This window comes from Mobula birostris, chromosome 9, assembly GCF_030028105.1.
Source record: "Mobula birostris isolate sMobBir1 chromosome 9, sMobBir1.hap1, whole genome shotgun sequence".
Taxonomy (NCBI): domain Eukaryota; kingdom Metazoa; phylum Chordata; class Chondrichthyes; order Myliobatiformes; family Myliobatidae; genus Mobula; species Mobula birostris.
Genome location: NC_092378.1, coordinates 48,404,616 through 48,428,845, shown reverse-complemented (window position 1 = coordinate 48,428,845; position 24,230 = coordinate 48,404,616). Strand labels below are relative to the sequence as shown.

At 39.1% G+C, this 24,230-nt stretch overlaps 1 protein-coding gene across 1 annotated transcript in view; it reads left to right on the top strand.

Annotated features, from left to right (window-relative positions):
- Window positions 1-24,230, top strand: part of LOC140202405 (uncharacterized) — a 270,611-nt gene that overhangs the window by 209,621 nt on the left and 36,760 nt on the right. The window contains exons 10-12 of the mRNA XM_072267279.1: window positions 5,361-5,545; window positions 22,043-22,239; window positions 23,724-23,845. Coding sequence (XP_072123380.1) covers window positions 5,361-5,545; window positions 22,043-22,239; window positions 23,724-23,845 — 504 coding nt within the window. The remainder of the gene's footprint in view (window positions 1-5,360; window positions 5,546-22,042; window positions 22,240-23,723; window positions 23,846-24,230) is intronic.

Genomic DNA, 24,230 nt, shown 5'->3' with positions numbered 1-24,230 from the left:
AAACCTGTGACCTCCTGTGCTAATTTCTCTATATATACTGGTAGTACCCTTTTATGTAAGATCCCAATGTTACATATTAAGCTATAACTGCACCATAGTTTATTCCTTTCTGAATCCCTCCATTATATTTGCTGCTTTTCAGTGCTGTGACGCTACTTCAGAATCCAGGGAATATTAATGGACTACAACCCACAGAAGGGCTAAAGAAAATGAGTAGGAATGTGAGAAAATTATATTGAAAAGATTGAGCCTAATAACTTGCAATTGTAATAAATTGTAATTTTAGAAGTCATGCATTGGCCTCTTCAAATCAGTTCTGATGCAAGAAAATTGGCAGTTTGTAAACTTGAACACATTTAATATGTGTTTAAAAACTTCAGTTTTTCGGGGGAAAGTCAGGCGGCACCTTATCAATGCCAGGAACAGTTTATCTTAATTTAAGGGTCTGTGGCCTAGGACTTGTTTACAGGGTATCTTGGACTATCAAAACTACCAAACACCAAAACCTTGTGCTTTCTCACCAAGTACTGGGTACTGTTGCCTCTATCAACTTCATTGCTACACCTAGGTACTTGTCATAAATGGCTCATTGTCCTTGAATGAAAAGAATTTTAGTTGTTTCGATTTTCTTGAATAATAAACAAATTCAGCTCCTTTTGATTGATTTCTGCAGACCATTCAAATAAGTGATTCCTTTGTTGGTGGTATTATAAGATTTATCTTGACACATTTATGGTTTATTTCATTGTTCCAGAGGCATTTGAAATTCCTATGATACTGGATTGATCTGCATTTGTGCTTAATCTTGAAGTGATAGACAATGCTAAAGGAGGACAATTAATAATGCACTTTATCACATTCCAAAATGCTTTACAGTCAATCAATTTTGTAATGTAAACACATCGATGATTTGCACAGAGCAAAGATCCACAGTTTGTTTTGATTGATGGAGAATGTGTAGGTCTTTGGCCAAATTCCAAGCTCTTATTTATGACTTGACATCACCTGAACAATGGACAGAAAAAGAGAGCAGTCTGTTATTTATGGGATATTGTAATGTTGCCTCAGTTCTGAATTGAAGTCGCAGTTAAAGTTGTCTTCTGATGTAGTGCTTACACTTTCACTCAACCATCAAATGATTCTAGCATGAACTGTATACAGTGCCTTGAAGAAGTATTCAACCCCCACAACAATTTTGAAATTTTACTCTCATTTTCGAAATTTAAAATATATTGAAGTTGGATTTTTGAGCTAATCTACCCAATGTTATGTATCATGTCAAATCAAAAGAAAAATCCCAAAACCTGTCAACAATTTACTAAAAGTTAAAAACATGAGAAAGTCTGCAGATGCTGGAAATCCAAGCAGCACATGGAGGAAAATGGAGGAACTCAGCAGGTCAGGCAGCATCCATGGAAATGAATAGATAGTTGATGTTTTGGTAGAGACCATTCTTCAGGATTGAGAATGAAGCAGGAAGATGCCAAAATAAAAAGGTAGGAGGAGGGAATGGAGGCTAGCAGGAAGGTGATCAGTGAAGCCAGGTGGATGAGATGAGTCAAGGGCTGGAGAAGAAGGAATCTGATTGGAGAGGAGAGTGGATCATAGGAGAAAGGGAAGGAGGGGAGGCAATAGGCAGGTGAAAAGAAGTAGGAGGCTGAGTGGGTAATAGAAGAAGAGAGGAGGAGAGGGGAGAAAGCAATCAGTATTCATGCCATCAGGTTGGATGCTACCCAGACGGAATATAAGATGTTGCTCCTCCACCCTGAGAATGGCCTCATCTTGGCACAGGTGGAGGCCATGGACTGACATGTCAGAACAGGAATGGGAATCTGAATTAAAATGTTGACCACTGGGAAGTCCTGCTTGTGGCAGATGGAGCGGAGGTACTTCACAAAACAATACTTCAGTTTACGAAGGGTCTCACCAATGTGAAGGAGGCCGCATTAGGAGCATCGGATGCAGTAGGCCCCAGCTGATTTGCACCTGGGGCCCTGAATGGAGGGGAGGGAGGAGGTGTATGGGCAGATGCAGCACCTTGGCCACTTGCAGGGATAAGTACCGGGAGGGAAATTAGTGGGGAGGGAGGGAGTGATCCCTGCGGAAAGTGGAGAGGGTGGGGAGGTAAAGATGTTTAGTGGTAGGATCTCTTTGGAAATTAAAAACTGAAATTGAGGCTGAAAAAGTATACAGTCCCTTTGTAATTACTAATCTAACTTTCCTCATTAGCTTACCAGTTCACCCGGTTTTTTGATTTAATAAACTGGAGGATCACCTGTTTTCAATGATTTCATAAGAATACTGTAAATGCACCCTCTCTCTCCAAGGTCCAACAGGATGGTAGACGTTCAACAGACCAAACCTAAACTAAATTAGATTAGATTATGAGGACACGCAGTCTTCTTTTATTGTCATTTAGTAATGCACGGATTAAGAAATGATACAATATTCCTCCGGTGTGATATCACAGAAACACAGGACAGACCAAGACTGAAAAATTGACAAAAACCACATAATTGTAGCATATAGTTACAACAGTGCAAGCAATACCATAACTTGATGAAGAACAGGCCGTTAGCACGGTAAAAAGTTAAAAGTCTCTCGAAAGTCCCACATCTCAAGCAGACGGGAGAAGGAAGAAAACTCTTCCCTGCCATACCCGACCACAGTCCGATTCTGAGTCGTCGGAAAACTTCGAGCTCCAACCAGCCTTCTGACACCAAGCACTAGCTCGGCCGAACGCTTCAACCCCAGCCCCGGCTGCCAGCAGCAGGCAAAGCCGAGGATTTTGGGGCCTTCCCTCCGGAGATTCTTGATCGCACAGTAGCAGCGGCAGCAAACCGGGCATTTCAGAAGTTACTCCAGATGTTCCTCCGTGCTCTCACGCCTGTCTCCATCAAATCAGAATTGTGCACGGCCCCTATTTAACAATACAATGTCATTTCACCGGAGAGGCTACACGCGCTGCGACGCACCACCATCTTCTCTTCCCACCTTGAAGACAAAAGCACATTCAAAAGAAGTCAAGGAAATGAAAATAGAGAAGGACAAATCTGGGGAAGGATACAAGACCATCTCAAAGGCACTGAACATAAATTGGAGCTCACTGTAATCCATAGTTTTAAAAAAAAAAAAAGTGGGGGAGAAAAGTATGAAACCATAGCCATACTGCCTAGGTCAGGCCACTTCTCTAATCTGAGTCGCCAGAAAAGAATTGCACTTGTTACTGAGGTTACTGTGATGCCAGTAGTTACTCTGAGTGGGCTGCAGATGTCAGTGGCTGCAACTGGCAATGGAGTTCATGGCTCGACAGTCTCTAAGGTCTTGCACAAAAAAGTGTATTTATGGAAGAGTGGCAGGGAAGAAGACCTAGTGCATATCCTTGCCCGTAAAGACTTTGTAAAGTGTTATGTAGAAGATACTGTAAAAACATGGAAGATCTTGTGGTCGGATGAGATTAAATTGGAACTTTTTGGCCTCAACAAGCAGTTGTGTAGTGTAAATCCAATACTGTGCATCAATCACGTAACACCGTCCCTTCTGTAAAGTATGGTGGATGTACCATCATGCTATGAGGATGCTTTTCAGTAGCAGTGACTGGAAATCTGTTCAGGATTGAAGCGAAGATGAATGCTGCGAAATACAGAGAGATCCTGGATAATAACCTGCTAGTTCTGCCAGAAAGCTTAAACTGGGGAAGAAGTTCGTCTTTCAGCAGGACAGTGACTCAAAGCACACTGCCAGGGCAACCATGGAGTGACTTCAATTGAAGAAAATTGATGTCCTTAAGTGGACCAGCCAGAGTCCTGACCTTAATGCAATTGAACATCTTCGGCAAATCCTCAATATTGCTGTCTATCACTATTCACTAACTTGACACAATTTGAGCAATTTTGCAATGAAGAATGGGCAAATCTTGCTCCATCGTGTTGTGCAAAGCTAATAGAGACTTATTCAAAAAGGCTACTGGTTGTAGTAGCTGCGAGAGTTAGTTCAACTAAGCGGATGAATATTTTTGAACTTCTGACATTTCAGTTTTTGAATTTTTAGTTTTCCTTCCTTACAATTTTCCCAGTTTTTTGGGCTGTGCCATTTACATAAAAAGGAGCATGTGATTTACAAATACAAATTCTTAGTTAAAATGATGAAAATCCCTAGTTGTGATACCCATTTGTATGAACAAAGGATTGGGGGCTGAATACTTCTTCAAGACACAGTATGCAATACTTCTGGGTTGAATCGCTAAACCATACATTGATAGACTGTTTATACCAAATATTTTCTAGCTGTAAGACATGTCTACTCCAAATGCAAAATAATTAAAGATCTTGTGAATTTTCACTTCATATTTTGGGTGATTAATTTCCTGAGTGAATAATGGAGAATAACAATAATTCAGAAGAATAATGGAGAATTTGAACAAAATAATTCTCCCACTGACTAGTAGTAAAGTTGTACGTAGAATACCCCTCCACTACCACTACCATTTGGTTGGTCTAGTAATGTGCCTCAATAAATTGTAAGTTGTTGCAAGAGGTGACAATTATCAAGTTGCCTTAAGCTGCATTGAGTTAATTAACAATTTGGTAAACTCCTGCAAGTAACATACTCATGTGATCTTATTCAAGGTATGCTAATGTAAACACTTACGTAAGCAATGATATCCTGGAAATATTAAGAAACTGATTGAATATAATGCATTGATATGGGGTATGTGAGTCCAAGATTGTGCTCCAGGAGCACCGTGTGAAATGGGCAAATTTTAAACTTGCTTGGATTAATGATATTCCCATCAATTACTTATTTATTCCTCCCTGATTTCCCTGTAGACCTGCAACTTATTTTCTCTCGTATGTACATCATTTGTTTTCTTTAATTCCTTTTCTCCTTGCCTAAACATAAAGGATAATTTTAACTAACTAATTAATCTACCAGCAGGTCGTTGCAACATGGGAGGAAGCCAGAATACCCATGTCAATGCAGAGAGATTGTGCTGACTCTACACAGACAGCACTCGAGGTCAGGATCCAACCTGTGTATATAGAGTTAAGAGGCGGTGGAGCAAATTGTTGCACCATTATGCCATCTGTATGTGCTACAAAATGAAAAAGGGAGAAGACCACACTGCTAGTTCTAATCACTTGTCCCGTAAAGTCTTTCAGAATCCAAAAGTCACTGTGTAGTAATTTTAGTCCAAGCAGTATCTATATTGTTTAGTGCAATCAATTGTACTTATGTTAAGTATGAGTGAAAATGAAATAATTCGTGCCAGTGTATGCTTTATCAGAGAATTTAGGAATATAATTCTTTTTAAAGAGTTTCATTAGGTGCCTCATTTGGTCGTAATTTTCCTTTTATAGCGGTAGAGAGAGTTCCGACCTCATCTCCAACAGAGGAAAATAAGAGTTTGTGGATCATTGTAGCTGTGCTTGTACCAGTGATTGTGGTCGTCATCATCATCATGATTCTGTACTGGAAGTTCTGCCGAACAGACAAGCTGGAGTTTCAGCCAGACACCATGAGCAACATTCAACAACGACAAAAAGTAAGAGATTGTATAAGTCAAAGTCTATTGATGTTTCTAGTTGCAGAGCTTATGGTGAAGGACTCTAGTTGGATTTGAAAAGAATTTGGTGCTGTATGTAAGGAAATAGTAATCAGGTTAATCATACAGTAACTTTATAAGAAAACCAAAAGGAACGACAGTTTAATGAGTCATGAATTTGATAAATCAGAATCAGGTTTAGTATCATAGACATATGTTGTAAAAGTTGTAGTTTTGCGGCAGCAATACAGTGCAAGTCAAGTTTATTGTCATTTAAATATATACATGTATATAATGTATATAACCATATAATGTACATAGAAATGAGACAAAGTTTCTCCAAACCTGGATGTAAAGCACAGTAGTACACATACATACGATAACTTATAAAGATAAGCATAAAATCTGCAGATGAATCACACATAAATAACCAGCTAAAGTATATTAATATTAAATATTGTAAAGTGCGGAACAGATTAACCAGTGGCACTTCGAATACAATGAGGCAGGGAGTTCAGAAGCCTAATGGCCTGGGGAAAGAAACTGTTTCTCATCCAGACCGTTCTTGTTTTTATGCATCATAGTCTCCCGCCTGATGGGAGAAAGTCAAAGAGAATACTGGATGGATGGGTGGGATCCTTAATAATTCTAAGGGCTCTGCGTATGCAACGCTCCTGATAAATGTCCCCGATGGATGGTAGGGAAATCCTCTCAGCTGTTCTCACAATCCTTTGTTGGGACTTCTAGTCTGAGGCTCGACTGCTCCTATACCAGAAGGAGATTCAACTTGTTCCTGTAAAACGTAAAACAAAATTTACTAAGTTACAAAAATAAATAAGCAGTGTATAAGATAAATAGTGAGTTACTATTCATGGACCATTTAGAAATCTGACAGCAAAGGGAAAAATGCTGTTATTAAAATGTTGATTGTCTTCAGTCTCCTGTACCTCCTGTCTGATGGTAGTCACAAGAAGAATGGTGAGAATGTCTCAAAGGTATCCTCGATGGCAAGGAGGGTTGTACCCATGATGGGACTGGCTGAGTCTATAATCCTCTGTAGCCTCTTGTGATCTTGTGTATTCGAGGCTCCATACCAGGCTATGATGTGGCCAGTTAGCATGCTCTCCACTGTACATCTGCAGAAATATGCTAGAGTCTTTAGTGGCAAAACAAGTCCCCCCAAACTCCAAATGAGGTAAAGCTGCTGTTGTGATGGATTCCTCTGAGGCATTGACCCCAGAATTTGAAGCTGCTCACCTTTTCAAACACTGACCCTTCGATGAGGATTGCTGTGTGTGTTCTCCTGACTTCCCCTTCCTGAAGTGCACAATCAATTTCTTGGTCGTTCTGAAGTTGAATTGCAACATCACTCAGCTAGCCAATTATTGTTACTCCTGTGCACCTCATTGCAATCTGATATGCTGCCAACAGCATGATGTCATGCTGAATTTATAAGATGGGGTTTGAGCTGTACCTAACCACACAGTTATGAGTGTAGAGAGTCAAGCAGTAGGCTAAGCTTGCATCCTTGAGGTGTGCCTGTGTTGGTTGTGAAAAAGAAGGAGTTGTTATCTGCACTGACTACGGTTGCCTGATGAAGTTAAGGATCCAGTTGCAGGAGGAGGTACAGATACCTAGGTTTCAGTTTGTCGAATAATAGTGAGCTGTTGAACGCCAGGCTGTAATCGATAAACAGTAGCCTGACATATGTTTTGCTGTTGTCTAGGTATTCCAAAGTCAATTGGAAAGCCAGTGAACTTGCAGCTGATGTATTGTGGCAGTAGGTTCAGGACCATGCTCAGGTAGGGGTTAGTTCTAGCCATGACCAACCTCTCAAAGCACTTCATCACAGTAAATGTGAAAGCGATCACTACTGGAGCAGCTCACCCTGCTCTTCTGTAGCACTGGTATGACTGATGCCCTCCTGTAGCAGATGGAAACCTCAGACCACAACAATGAGAGCTTGGAAGTTTTCCTTGAACATTCCAGCTAGTTGGTCAGTACAGGTGTTCAGTGCCATATCAGGCACACCATCTGACTCTTTGAAAGGGTTCACCTTGAAAGATGTTCTGATGTCATTCTCTGAGATAGAGAACACATGGTCACCAGATGCAGATAGTGTAATAATTTAAGCATTTCCTCCAACCAGAGTGTGGGTTCATCGCAACAGTAGAGAAGGCCGTGGATTGAAATATCAGAATGGGAAGTGGAATTAAAATGGGTGGCCACTGGGAGATCCCGCTTTTTCTGGCAGACAGAGTGTAGGTGCTCGTTGAAGCACCTTCCATGGCCGTCTGTCCTCTCCTATTAGATTCCCCCTTCTCGAGCCCTGCATCTTTTACCAATCAACTTCTCAACTCTTTACTTCACCCCTACCCCCTCACTGTTTCACCTACTACCTTGTGTTTCTTCCTTCCCTCCTTCCACCCTTTTACTCTGACACCTCATCTTTTTTTTTCCAGTCCTGATGAAGAGTCTTGGCCCAAAATGTCGACTGTGCTCTTTTCCATAGATGCCACCTGGCCTGCTGAGTTCCTCCCGCTTTTTGTATGTGTCACCCAAACTTTTCCCAATCTACATGTAGAAGTATTTCTTAACATTATTCTAGTTAGCTATGTTTCCAATTTTCCAGCCATGCCATCCAGAATTAGACTTCACAGCATTGTCAATGATTTCTGTTTATGTATTTCTTCAATTATTTTTAATGTATTAGAAGTTTAAATATCTTTGTTGATGAACTCTTCATTTCACAGCCTGCCTTGTTGTGGCCCTTGCACTTTATTGTCGACCTACCCTGCCCTTTCTCTGTAACTATAACACTATATTCTGCATGCTGTTGTGCTTTTCTCTTTGTAATATTTCAATGTACGTGTGTTTTGAAATTATCTCTATGGACAGCGACAGCAAGCAAACAAAAGTACTTCACTGTATTGTGGTGCATGACAATAATAAATACTAATATGAAGAAAAGAAAGATCAAACATGGTTTGTATGGTTGTGCATAGCTCAGCCATTTTTCTTGTTGGGTGTTTGTGCCTCAAAAGGATATATTTGTTGCACATAAATTATTAATTGCTGTTTGTGATGTATATAACTGACCTGGATGAAAATATAGACGGATGGATTTGTAAGTTTACAAATGATACGAAGATTGTTGGTGATGTGGATAGTGTGAATGACTGGCAAAGAGTACAGCAGGATAAAAGTCAGTTGTAGATTTGGACAGGGAAATGGCAGATGGAGTTTAACTTGGCTGAATGTGAATTGTTGCACATTGGAAGGTCAAGCGTAAAGAAACCCTTAACAGTACAGATGAGCAGAGGGATCTTGGCGTCCAAGTTCACAGCTCCCTGAAAGTGGCTACACAAGTTGATAGGGTGGTTGAAAAGGCAAATGGCATGCTTGTTTTTATTAGTTAAGGCATTGAGTTCAAAAGTCAAGAAGTTATGTTGCAGCTTTATAAAACTCTATTTGGGCTGTATCTGGCGCATTGCATACAGTACCAGTCGGCCCATTATAGGAAGATGTCAAGCCTTTGGAGTGGGTAATGAAGAGGTTTACTATGATGCAGCCTGTATTGGAGGGTATGTGCTCTACTGAGAGGTTGTACAAACTTGGGTTGTTTTCTGAGTGGCAGAGGCTGAGGGGAGATCTGATAAGAGGTTTATAAGATTATGAGAGGTATAGATAGAGTAGACAGACAGTATTTTTTTCCTGAGGTTGACATGTCTAATACTAGAGGACATGCTTTATTGTGAGAGGGAGTAATTTCAAAGGAGATGTGAGGGGCAAGTTTTTTTTGCCCAGAGTGGTGGGTGCCTGGAATGGGATGATGGTACAGGCAGATACATTGGAGATTTTTAAAGAGATGTTTAGATAGGCACATAAATGCAAAGGAAATGGAAATATATGGATGTTGTGACAGTGGAGGGGATTTGTTTAGATCGCCATCAGATTACTAATGTACTTGGTTCAGCACAGCATTGTGGGCTGAAGGGCCTGTTCCTGTGCTAAACTGTTCTGTGTTTTATTATGAATGTTAGCCATTGTTTATGTTATGCCTAATAATGTAGTTTTTCAGTGGATAAATGCCAGCTTGTGCCTCATATCTTTGTAATTTGCTTTGTTTGATTCACGGCCCAGCTCTTGAATTGAACCAAGTCATTTCCAAAATTCTACAATATTTTGATTCATAGTCCTGGTTTTAAAATAGCCTATTTCCCATAAACTCTTTAATATTCTGATCTAACAAACCACCTCAGGTGCATTTCATGAATTTGTTCTCTGTGCTGTTTCTCAATTGTTTTTCTCTGGTCTCTGTGAAGCTTAGGTGTCTCATGATTATTGTTTTACCCTTATTGTGTCCTTAATTTACTGTTTAGTGCTTTGCCCTGCATTACCACTGTAGTTTTCTACCTTCAGTTATTTCTTAACTCAACTGAAATTGGTATTCCCTCTTGGTTTTCTCCAGTCTGTTCTCTCTGCTGCCTTCCTCCCATTCTTGATCACCAGGATTATCCCTGCTTTTCCATTTTGTCTGCCTCATGTGAAAATTCAGCATCCTGGAGTAATTAATTCCCAATTTTAATTTTATTCTTTTTTTTTTGTGCTGTCCTCACTAAATGTCCATGTCTACCTTCCAAAAGTGATTGGATACTGGTTGGAAATCACAAATACTTCCCTGATCTTTTAAAACATATTTCTCCTCACCTTATTCCCTTTTAAATGAGCTTACAGTTGCTTTCCTAACCCATCAAAAACCAGGAAGGAGTCTAGAGTAGAATAGAGAAAATTGTAAACACGAGGAAATCTGCAGATGCTGGAATTTCAAGCAATACACATAAAAATTGCTGGTGAACGCAGCAGGCCAGGCAGCATCTATAGGAAGAGGTACAGTTGACATTTCGGGCGGAGACCCTTCGTCAGGACTAACTGAAAGAAGAGATAGTAAGAGATTTGAAAGTGGGAGGGGGAGGGGGGATCCGAAATGATAGGAGAAGACAGGAAGGGGAGGGATGGAGCTAAGAGCTGGAAAGTTGATTGGCAAAAGGGATATGAGAGGATCATGGGATGGGAGGCCTAGGGAGAAAGAAAGGGGGAGGGGAGAAGCCCAGAGGATGGGCAAGGAGTATAGTGAGAGGGACAGAGGGAAAAAGAGACAGAGAAAAAAATTAATTAGATTATGAGGACACTCAGTCCTCGTTTATTGTCATTTAGAAATGCATGCATTAAAAATGATACAATGTTTCTCCAGAATGATATCACAAAAAAAACAGGACAAACCAAGACTAAACTGACAAAACCACATAATTATAACATATAGTTACAACAATGCAAAGCAATACCATAATTTGATAAAGAGCAGACCATGGGCGTGGTAAAAAAAAGTCTCAAGGTCCCGATCGATTCATCATCTAACGCAGGCGGCAGAAGGGAGAAACTCTCCCCGCCATGAACCTCTATGTGCTGACAACTTGCTGATGCATTGGAAGCACCTGACCACAGCCGACTCTGAGTCCATCCGAAAACTTTGAGCCTCTGGCCAGCCCCTTCGATACAGCCTCTTGGAGCACCATCCTCTGCTGAGTGCTTCGACCCCGCCCCGGCCACCGAGCAACACGTAAAGCCGAGGACTCGGGGCGTTCTCCGGAGATTCTAGGCCACACAGTAGCAACAGCAGCCAAGCAGGCATTTCAGAAGTTTCACCAGATGTTCCCCCGTGCTCTCACATCCGTCTCCATCAAATCAGGATTGTGCACGGCACCCTACTTGACAAATAACAGACATCACCACCGGAGTGGCCACTGCGAGCTGCGTCGTGCCGCCATCTTCTCCTCCCACCTATGTCATCATCAAAACAATAAATAAATAAATAATGGATGGGGTACGAAGGGGAGGTGGGGCATTAACGGAAGTTAGAGAAGTCAATGTTCATGCCATCAGGTTGGAGGCTACCCAGATGGAATATAAGGTGGTGTTCCTCCAACCTGAGTGTGGCTTCATCTTGACAGTAAAGGAGGCCATGGATAGACATATCAGAATGGGAATAGGACGTGGAATTAAAATGTGTAGCCACTGAGAGATCCTGCTTTCTCTGGTGGATAGAGCGTAAGTGTTCAGCGAAAATTGTCTTGTTTTTAATTCTCAACAATGAATTTCCTAGTATATTAATTCCATTCAGTTTAAATTTTTACTGCATTTTGACACTTTTTTATATTTGAGCCACAAACTTTCAGTTTTGTATAGAAGTACTAAATGTTAGATTAGAGCATCCTTTGTCTTCCCTCATCCCTAATGCACGTGATAGTTTAGTGAAGAGAGATTCAAAAGGAGACATTACGTCTTTCGAAAGCAATGTTTGGAATGGTTTAAACAACAGCTAGTTCCTTGTATAATTTGGAAAACTTTTTAGGAACTGTAAGCATGGAAATTAATTGTATGAGTTCAACTGTGAAGAAAGATTGATGCATTTTCTTTGTAATTTTAACGTTTAGAGGACATTGTCTAAAATTTTGGCTTGTGATTGAATTAATTTTACTTGTAGAGGATGAATGCACACGCACCTTCTGGCAGGTAGCTTGGAAGCACAAGGCTGTCATTTTTGCTAGCATATACTTGGTTCAGAAGGGCTTGATGTGCATTGCCTGAGGATAGCGTGGTGACCTTTCATGCTTTAAAAGATTCTAGGTGAACCTTGGAAGTCAGTACTGTACAGAACACCTTCCCATTGTGAAAAACATCCTGAAATAAGAAGGAAAATAAATGACGTCTTGTCCCATGGCACTTCCGTATAAAGAATACAGTGCGAATGTAGTCCAGTGCAGCTGTAGCACTGACATTGGACAGCAATCTGTTCCATTTTGTTGGAATAGATAAATATTATCTTTTCTCAAACCTGTCAGACAACACCAAGAATGCTAGAGTGAGTAATGGAGTAAAATAAATGAGGTCACATGCTGTTAGCAAGAGATAAATTATAAAAGGTTGTTTTAAAAGTATTTCAAATAAACAGGAATATGTTATCCTTCTATTTCAGCTAAAATGTTGTCTTGCATTGGCTAAAATGAAGGGATTGAAAGATAACATTATATGGGCAGAGGCTTCATCACAGTTGTTTATATTCATCTAAAAGGCTTTCAAATTCTTTGTCACTGTGTACGTAAAAGTTATAAATTAGGAAACCAAATTAAGCTCGCAATAAATTTTGCCTAGTTTCTCCGGCCTCATACTTCATGGAAAGTGAGAACAATTGGTTTTGTCTATTCTATCTCTTTCTTTTCATTGGATATGATAAAAAGCCTTCTTTAGAATTTTGTTCAGGGTCTGTGCATCACTGATAAAGCCAATGTGATTGACCTCAAACATCCACAACCATCTTTCTTTGTGAGTGATTTCCCCCTCAGTGATTATTATGACACAGAAAGGGGTCATTCAGCTCATCCATAAGACATTGGAGTAGAATTGGACCTTTTGGCCCATCGAGTCTGCTCTGGCATTCAATCATGGCTGATCCTTTTTGTTTTACCCCTCCTCAGCTCACCTCCCCAGCCTTCTCCCCGTAACCTTTGATGCTGTGTCCAATCAAGAACCTATCAAGCTCTGCCTTAAAATACACCCAATAACCTGGCCTCCACAGCTTCCTGTGGTAACAAACTCCCCAAATTCACCACCCTCTGGGTAAAGAAATTTCCCTGCATCTCTGTTTTAAAGTGATGCCCCTCTATCCTGAGGCAGTGCCCTCTTGTCCTAGACTCCCCCAACATGGGAAACATCTTTTCCACATCTACTCTGTGTAGGCCTTTCAACATTCAAAAGGTTTCAATGAGATCGCCCTCATCCTTCTAAATTCCAATAAGTACAGACCCAGAGCTATCAAGCGTTCCTTGTATAACCCTTTCATTCCCAGAATCATCTTTGTGAACCTCCTCTGAAACCTTTCCAATGCTGGCATATCTCTTCTCAGATGAGGAGCCCAAAATTGTTCACGATACTCAAAGTGAGGCCTCACTAGTGCCTTGTAAGTCCTCAGCCTTATATACTAGACCTCTTGAAATGAATGCTAACATTATATTTGCCTTCCTCGCCACCAACTCAACCTGCAAGTTAACCTTCAGGGTGTTCTGTACAAGGACTCCCAAGTCCCCTTGCATCTCAGATTTTTGGATTTTCTCCCCATTTAGAAAATAGTCTGTACATTTCTTTCTATTGCCAAAGTGCATGACCGTGCATTTTCCAACATGGTATTTCACTTGCCACTTTCTTGTCCATTCTCCGAATATGTCTAAGTCCTTCTGCAGCCTACCTGTTTCCTCAACCAATCTTCATATCATCTGCAAACTTGACAGCAAAACCATTTATACCATCATCTAAATCAATGATGTACAGCATAAAAAGAAGCAGTCCCAACACCAACCTCTGCAGAACACCACTAGTCTCTGGCAGCCAACCAGAAAAAGATCCTTTTATTCCCACACACTGCCTCCCACCAATCAGCCAATGTTCTAACCATGCCAGTAACTTTCCAGAAATATCATGGGTTTTTAACTTGGTAAGCAGCCTCATGTGTGGCACCTTGTCAAAGGCCTTCTGAAAGTCCAAATATAAAACATTCACTGCATCCGTTTTATCTATCTTACTTGTAAACTCTTCAAAGAATTCCAACAAGTTCGTCAGGCAAGATTTTCCCTTCAGGGAACCATGCTGACTTTACCCTAACTTGTCCTGTGTCACTAAGTACTCCAATGCCTCCTCCTTAACAATTGACTCTGACATCTTCCCAACCACTGAGGTCAAGCTAACTGGTCTGTAATTTTCTTTTTGCGGCCTTCCTCCTTTTTTAAACAGTGGAGTGACATTTGCAATTTTCCAGTCCTCTGCCACCGTGCCAGAGTCCAAAGATGTTTGAAAGGTCATTGCTAATGCCTCCACAATCTCTACCACTACCTCTTTCAACACGCTAGGGTGCAGTTCATCTGGTCCGGGTGAGTTATGTACCCTGATCTCTTTCAGCTTTTTGAGCACCTTCTTCCATGTAATAGTAACAGCACTCACTTCTCTTACCTCACACCCTTCAACATCTGGCACTCTGCTAATGTCTTGCACAGTGAAGACTGATGCAAAATATTTATCTAGTTCATCTGCATCTCATTGTCCCAGGTTATTATTTCTCCAGCCTCATTTTCTAGCTGTCCTATATCTACTCTCATATCTTTTTTTATTTTTTACATACTTGAAAAAGCTTTTACTCTCCACTTTGATATTGTTTGCTAGCTTGTTTTCATATCTCTTCTCTCCTAATGATTCTTTCTGTTGCTAAGTTTTTAAAAGCTTCTCAATTCTCTATCTTCCCACTAATTTTTGCTTTTTTGTATGCCCTCTCTTTTGCTTTTACATTAACTTTGACTTCCATTGTCAGCCACAGTTGTATTATTTTGCCATTTGAGTATTTCTTCACTTTTGGGATACATCTATCCTCATTTTTCCCAGAAAATCCCACCATTGTTGCTCTGCTGTCATCCTGTCCAGCATCTCCCTCTGACTTACTTTCGCCAACTCCTCTCTCATACCACTGTAACTTCCTTTACTCCACTGAAATACTGCTACGTCAGACTTTACTTTCTTCCTCATCCGCAAAACAATCCCGTCAGTCTTAACACCCCCCCCCCACTTGTATCCTCGTAACTTATTTTCCCCTCAACTCCTCTTTTGAGTCTTTGCCACGAATCTACATCATGGTAAACTTTCAGGGGCCAGTTAACCTTACAGTGTGCCTTTGAGACTTTGGAAGAAACCAAAGCATCTGTTGAAAATCATATGGTCACCAGGAGAATGTGCAAACTCCACACCAACCTTTCCCTGAAATCAAGAACAGACCTGTGTGCAAGAGCTCTGAACCATTGACTCTTAAGAGCTGTGCCGATTGAAGTGCAAAATGCTGCTGGGTCATCTTGATTAGGCTTTTGGATTAACAAATGTTAAAATAGTACACAGGTTTCAAAATAGTTCACTCTCCCAATCACACTGCAAACTGTCAGTAATGACTATGCTTATAGATTATGTTGGTGTAATTCTAGTACGATTTTTAAACTAATTTACATTTGAACTTCATTTCCTAACTTGCCTTTAATGACACATACTGCTAGTGCCTGCCCAAAATGAGCTATGTGCAAAATATCTTGCAAAGTTTCAAATATTAAACTGTAATAATCCCTTTTAATATTGAAGATTTTAGATACAACTCCTGTTAAAACTTTAACGTACAACCATCAAGATGATAGCTGTTGTACATTTGAAAGCTTAGTTTAATTCTGTGCTAACAGTTTGTACTCAGCAATGAAAACAGGATGCTCCACAAACCATTCAGTAGCAGTGGAAACAAATGCAGTCAATGTTTCAGATCCTCTCATCAGAACTGTTCTTTGCAGTTTCTTTCAAATAGAATTGCATCGTTGTTGTTTCAGCTAACAATGTCCTGAATAGCCATTTGCAAGGCGATAACCAACAGAGTGCCAATGGAAGTATTTCCAGCAAGACAGTAGAAGTATGTCAATAATTCCTACTGGTATTCAGAGCTGTCAGTATTTGGAGAGAGCCTTTATAAAGTGCCATTCATTGCACAAGTAATATTAGAGATATGAGAGATGAATGTTGGCCAGGTCTCTGGGGAGATATGGCTGCTGCTTCTTAAAATGCTATGAAGCCTCTTCCCTGACAAGTTTGGCTCTAATGACACCTGAATTATGGCACTTGCTTGAAATTGTATTAATAACTTTTCAATGTCCTGTAAGTTTTGTGAACAAGGATAAATTAATAAAATTATTAAAAATAAAATTTGTTTTTGGGAAGGGGGGGTGCAGTGGTCTAAAATATGCACAAGAATTAATGAAAAACAGAAACTAAAGATTAATTCAAGACTAATGTGTAAATGACAAATAGATACAAAAGACTAAACTATAACTAAATTCCTTCATTGGAAATGAGTCGAAACTTGACATCCAGCAGTACAAGTAAAATGTGCAGAATGTAGGGCAGAAAGAACACTTGAAGCTGTCTGGGAAAAGACCTTTATTACATTCACATTTTTTCTTTATTATTTGACTCTGACAAGCAGAAATACTCAACTTGACAATTATAGGACATGGAATAAGCAAAATTGTTGATCATGTTCCTGACTTACAAAGACACTGTTCTGATTTTTTCATACTAGGCCACATATTAATTTAAGAAAAAACAACAGATATCTTGGTTTAATAACAAAAACAAATATTCAAGCTAAGGCCATTTTTCTTCAGTACAGTCAGATAAAATAGAATTTAGTAGAGTAATATTGGAGTAGCCTTTTTTTTTTAGCAATGCTGATGACAACTTTAGGATTTCATGTTTGAAGATGGAAGTCCAAAAATACCTATAGTGTGAACATACAAGCGTTTCAACACTTAATTCAGAACAATGTTCAACAAAGGAGTATGAATTTGGGTGAGATGCTCACTGCTTATCGGATAAACTTTTTTTCTTTTTCAATATTTTTATTAATTACTTGCATAGATGAGTACAAAATACATTATGATATCATGGAAACAGAAACAAGATTGAATTGCCCCATAACTATGTATAGTAAATTAACCGTAATATTGAAAAGGTATATTTTAATCTAAAGCAAAATCAAAACCCCATAACAAAACAAAAAAAAGGGGGAAAAAACAGCTGTTTGGTTAAAGGAAAAGAAAAAAAAAATCTCTGATGTATAGGCGTAAATTCAAACATATAATAGCCATCATCATTGTTGACTAAATCGAAAATTGTGAAAGTAGTTCTAAAAAGGTCCCCATAATGTGAAAAAATCTTGTCTAGGTATAGAAATAGAACACCTAATCTTCTCCGGATTTAAACGTGACATAACATCAATCAACCAATGGGCATGAGTAGGCGGAGCGGCATCTTTCCATTTAAGCAACAAAATTCTTCTGGCTAAAAGAGAAATAAAAACCAAAATATGCAAATCATTCAGCTTAACAGTAAAATCATTTCCTCCAACAATGCCAAACAAGGCAGTCAGAGGGTTGGGTTTAAAGTTTACTTTAAAAAGCTCCGAGAAAGTTTGAAATACTTCTTTCCAAAATTTATCAAGCCGTGGGCAGGACCAAAACATATGAATTAGAGAGGCCTCTTCAAGATTACAGTATGGAGAAAAATCTGAGTAAAAACGAGAGAGCTTATCTTTAGTCATATAGGCTCTATGAACCACTTTAAATTGTAAAAGAGAGTGACGCGCACAAAATGAAGAGGTGTGAACAAGTTTAAAAATTTCATTCCAAGTATCCTCATCAACTGAAATCTGTAGGTCATGTTCCCAGAGGTTTTAAATTTTGTCGAACGGAGTGTTTCTCAATGCCAACAACATATTATAAATATTAGAAATAGATCCATTATGAAAAGGTTTCAAAGTAAAAATTGTATCAATTAAATTCTTATCTGGATATTTAGGAAATGTATAAAGTTGAAAACGCAAGAAGTCTCTAATTTGTACTTATCTGAAAAAGTGAGCTTTAGGAACATTATATTTAATAGATAGTTGATCAAATGAGGAAAGACTATCTCCAACAAACAAATCCTGAAAACAGTTAATACCTAGTCTATTCCATTCTTTAAAAACTACGTCAATCAAAGAAGGTTTAAAATAATAATTAGAAAAATTGGGACTAGGGAGTGAAAAACCAAATAGCTCAAAGAATTTTCTAAATTGTAACCGAATCCTCAAAGAATGTTGAACTACAAAATTATCATTTAAATTACTTAAGGATATTGGAATTGAACAACCAAGAAGAGAAATAATATATTAACAGAATTATCTTCTGAAGAAACCCAAACTGGACAGTCTTCACGATATCCAAAATGTAAGGTAGCATATGTTGACTGCCCAGTAGTAAAACCTAAAATTGGGTAGGGCTAATCCCCCATTTTTTTCTTAGCTTTCTGAAGATGAACTTGGGTAAGATGCTCACTGCTTATAGGAGAAACTTGCCTGATGATTTGATGTGAGATCTTAAGAAGTACGGTACAGTGTTTTGCTAGCTTTACAGAGGACAAAGACTATGAGAAAGTTTGAGCAATTGTTAGTTTGATTATTTTAGAAAAGATTCTCCAAAACATTTTAGTTTAGATCTCTTTTGACTTTGAGAAGTGTTGTGAGGATTAACGTTTTTTTTGTTTCTTGTGTATTGAACATTTTAAAAATATTGAACCTATCTACTACAGCAATGCTTAGCCTTTTTATAAGGTTAAGTCTGGCTCTGTATTATTTGTGAGCAACCCTGGTTTTGGCCAAACATGTAATGGCACTTTTCACCTTGGTAATGGGGAAGTTGGACATGCCTAGCAGAATGAGCTATAATAATAGAAAGAGAAAAAGTGAGTCCAAGTCACAGATAGATGACTGACAGCAATAGTCAATTCTGATACTGGAAGAGTGTGTTACCTAAATTTGGAAAATTTGATACTGAGTTCTAAAGATTATAACATACCTGGACAGAGAAGCAATGTTGTACCGCCGGGTTTGTCTTGTGCCTAATTATAAGGCAGGTAAAAGAGAACAACACCACTTGGAAATCCCTCTCTAAGTCACTCACCATCCTGACTGGAAAACATATCGCCATTCCTGATTGTCACTCGGTCAAATTCATGGAATTCTCTCCCGAGCAGCACTGTGGGTGTACCTACACCTCAGGGACTGCAGTGGTTCAAGAAGGCAACTCATCACCACCTTCTCAAGGGCAACTAAGGATAGGCAATAAATGCTGGCTTAGCTGGCGACACCCACATCCCATAAATACATAATTAGTAAAGTCTCTTGTGAATGCATATTGGGTTGGAACTTCAGAACAAATTAGACAAGCTGCTTGAGAAATGCGGAATGTTCCACAATAGAAAGACAAACCATTCAAGAATTAAGTAGATTGAAATTCTTCAACTAAAACCACTGTCTCAATTATACTGCCGGATTTGGCATCTGAAATAGGAAAGGGAGGTTGATGTTTTTGGGAGATTCCTTTCAATAGTAGTAGAAATCCATTGAGGATTTCTGGTCCCTTTTAGTCATTCCTATGTCTCGTCTGCTGTGTATCACACCTCAGTGGCAGAACCTTCTACTGTCATATCCCTCAGCTTCAGAATTACACCCCCCACCACCCAAAGCCCAGGTCATTTGTGAGGTCCTTTCGTTCAAGTTTGTTATAAAGCTGTGCCTATATTGAATGGAAGTCAGGACAGAATATCAATTGTAACTCAGATTTAATGTGGCAGCTCTGTCTCTGTGCAAAATACCCTGATGTTGCAACCTTTGAAGTTTATAGTGAATTTCATAATTTACATATTTTTCATCTTTCTTCAGATGTGGCTGTTCCTTTCTCTTTCAATTGATTGTTTTTTCACCTTCTGTTTCTAAATGTCAGTTTTTAAAGTAATTGATATCTTAAGAACTTTGATTTGTACCCTGTAACAGACATTGTCTTCATTTTTTCCACCCTCCTACCCTGCAATCTATACATAATTTGCTTTTAACTTTTCCAGTCTTGAATCAAAGATCCTTGATATGAAATGTCAACTCTGTTCTCTTTCCATGGATGCTGCCTCGTGCATTGTGTTTTTATTTTGGATTTTAACCATCAGCAACTTTTTTCTTCCAAGAAAAATATTTGATGTGTTTTGAGGTTTGGCAGTTTAACTGTACTCTGAGTCCAATGCTTCAAGTCAAATAATATGAACTGGATGCAACTTGCATCTCAACCATCTGTGAAGTGAACATCATGATTCTTATCATTTGGCAGTTTATTTTATCACTAATTTGCAAGAAAACAAAAGAGTTCCACTTTGCAAAGGAGCCCAAAAGCAGAGCTGAGATCAGAGGCAGCATCCAAGTAATGCCACACCAGCTGAACTTTGGACGGATCAACTTGTATGTCAAATGGCCACCTACTTAACAATCCCAAAGCCCTTCATACTTGATGCATTTCCAGTATAGAAGAAGGAAGCTACAACCCATACAGATAGTCACCATACAAGTTGCTGGTGGTGACACGAGACATGCAACAGGGCATTATATTTCCACAAATAAAACTTTCACATTGCTGCGTTTACTTTCCCAATATGTCATAAAGTAAACATGCTTGGTAAACCCAAAATTAGAATCCATTACATCAATGCTGACTACTCAGTATGTATGTATTTATTTATTTATTTGCTTGCTTGCTTGCTTGCTTTCTTATTATAACTTATGGGAATTTGTATGTCTTGCACTGTACTACCACAAAACAACAAATTTCATGATGTATTATTATATGACAGCATAATAAATCTGATTCTGATCCTCATACTTCTGATTTTTGGAAATGACTAGTCATTTTGTAACTGAGTGTGAATTCACAATTGTAAGCATATTGCTGTTTCTTCCCTCTGAGTGCCTACATCTGCATTCATTATGATCAGTATAAGCATCAGCATTGTCTATCTACTGCATGGATTAAAATTTGGGGTACCCAAATCAATCATAATTCTGTTAACTTGTTGAATCATTTAACTAAGTAGATAGCAAATAGCAAGACAAGCACCAAGTTTGTGGGAGTGCATATAAGGGACAATCTCATCTGGTCCCTCAACTCCACCCCTTTAGTCAGGAAATCACAGCAGCATCTCCACTTCCTTAAGAGATTGAGACAAGCAAGCGCTTCCCTCCTTCCTCCTCCATTCCATCCAATTTTTACTGGAGCACCATTGAGAGTGTCCTGACCAGCTGCTTCCCGTGTCTAGTACAGAAATTGCAAGGCATCCAAGTGGAAGACCCTATATAGGATTGCGAGGGCTGCTGAGAAGATCATGAGTGCCTCTCTTCCACCTATCGGAGATATTTATCAGGAGTGCTGCATCCACAGGGCCATTAGCATTGTTAAGAATCCCTTCCATCCTTCCGAAAATTTCTTTGACCCCCTGCCATCATGCAGGAGGTACCATAGATTAGGACAAGGACTGTTAGATGGGAAACAGCTTCTTCCTTCAGGCCCTGAGACTACTGAACTCCCTGCCACCACCAGGTCTCATTGCAAATGAAGCACCAGTCGCATTATACTTTTTAACTTGTGTCATGTTCACATTATTGTTTAAGTTATTTCTAGTAATTGAATGACAATAAACTTGATCTAAACTGAGATTGAATGCCTATAGTTATGAGCTTAAGAACATTGAAGTTTCCTTAACCATAACTGCTTAGAAAGTCATCTTAGAAACTTAGACCATGTCAAAGTGGAAAAGAAAGTGACTGAAGATGAATGGTGTTTTAAATTACAAAGCCTAGCTTAGTGCAAAGAAATTTTTTAAAAAGCTTGAGTTTTGTCACTACTCCAGGCTATATTTGAGCATAATGTTCAACACAGTACCTCACTTAGGTTCTCCATGTGTTATAATATCTATATCATCAGCTCTAACAGATCATCACATTTGCCTTCTCAGCTTCAAGTGCCAAGTGTTAAAGGTTTTGACTTTGCCAAGCAGCATATTGGTCAGCATGGTAAAGATGACATTTTGGTCATCCATGAAGGTTTGCCACCTGTCTCAGCAAAGGACAACTCTCCATCTGAGAACGGTGATGTGTCCAGTCCTCAGCCGAAGGCAGCCAAACTGTCCAAAGGGCTTCGACAGAGAAGTCGGTAAGCATAATCCATTACATAGAGCATTAACTGCTCAACAGCTAATGTTTCTTTCATTCAACGTGAAATTCCAATAAGTGATGATGCCACTTGAGTTTATGCCTCACTTCTCATGAGAAGTTGAAAAATGGCAGTGCCTTAAGCTGATTTGCTTGTGCACAGTGGTGGGGCATTGACCAGATTTAATGCAAAACTTGATCCTTGGAACCAGGGTATGAGGAAAGAAAAGAGAAATGTAAGTTTTACATCCTGTAAAGAAATCTCAAAAGACATTAATCAAAAATGTGTAACTAGGGTGTTAACAATTTTCCATTTTTACTTGTAAAATGCATTGCTAGAGAATTTAACGAATGCAAATTTTAGAACATTTTGTCGAATTCCCACATGTTATGGTACAGATCTTCATACACTAGAAATAATCAGTGCGGACCCAGTTAGGTTTTTCCAAGATGCTGAATGTAGAATTGAAATATTTTATTTGAGGCTCAGCTTGAGGTCCTGACATCCTCAAGACCCTAAAATCCTCCCTTGATAGCCTGTGTTTCTTGCTGATTTGATCTCTTCACCTATCTAATGTAGAATAGTTATTCTAAGAGCTGGCAGTCCAGAAACCAACCCATTTCTTCCTGCCTTCCTAGAAATTGACTGAAGTCTTATGTTAGCAGCATTGCCAGTTATCAACAAGAAAACTGGAGTAAAAGTTGACGTTTAAAGTTATTAATTAATAATGAGCTCTGCTGCATGTAAGACTGATGTTTAGTAAGTGAGATGAGAATGTCAAAGTTGATTATTGAACTTTTCCACACACATAAGGCATGTCCAAAATAGTGTCGATTTTGTGTGGATTGCGGTCAATTTCTTTTGGAGCCCTGTGCCCGTGACAGTGTTCTGTGATGGGTTTAATCCTCAGGGCCCTTAGCACAATCCTTACCGCTCTTGCATTTTTCTAAGTATTGATTATTTTGACAAGTGGATCATTCCACTGTGAAGTTAATGACAAAGTATTAATTGCTATCTGTTCATTACAGTAATAATGTATTTGTGCAAAGGCTGTCCTTTTTGTGACAATAGAGTACTCTGATATAAATTTTTAAAACTAATCTTCAAACTTCAGAAGTCAAATTAGAATCCCTCATTTCCTGATGTTGCAACTTGTTTTGGCTGATATTTATTATACCAAGGCATTTGTGATGTATCACAGCTCCTAATCCACTATCATGAAGAAAGAGACAGCATTTTGTCGTTGGCGGGGGAGGGGGGGGAGAGAATAGGTCTATAATTGAAAATTCTGATACATTCTCTGCAAACTGTAGCTTTTGAAGGTTAATTTTAGATTAGCTGACTACACATCCTGCAATCTGCATTTTAAAAACAATCACAAATCCAGTTGCAGTCCAAGTGAATTTATCTGAAATCTGTCTCATGTAAACTGGGCGAGTGGGGAGCAGGATTTGATGTTTTAAATACAATGTCTGTCTTTGTAGAGTTTCACCTTCTGAAGCTGAATCCACTGCCAGTGAACAGTCCAGTGGCAGAGAATCTGTCGAGGATATTCCAAGAGCTCCTGCAATTCCTAGTGGCAATAGACACATGACAATCAGAAATGGTTTGTATCCTCTAACATATTAGTAATACATTGCAAGTTTATACATGACATATTTTGAAATGAAAGAAATAAATGAAGGAGGAGCCAGTTAACATTTTGTATGGTAATTACTTGCTTGATTTGGAGATGACTCTGAGTACAGTCTTTGCAGAAGATGTTTCACCTTTAAAGTGCAAACATATGTATTTCCTGTACTAGAGTAAACTGGAACCATTTCTTTTGGAGGCCTTTCCCACCTGTTATTCCAAACACATGTATGTGACACTTTTTTTGTATGTCATTTCCCAGTTGACCCCAAAGGCATCTTGTTTCTCAGCTTGACCCTAGGGATATTCCAGTTACTCAGGTGAACCCAGTGGCATTCCAGTTTCCCATGAACCTGTGA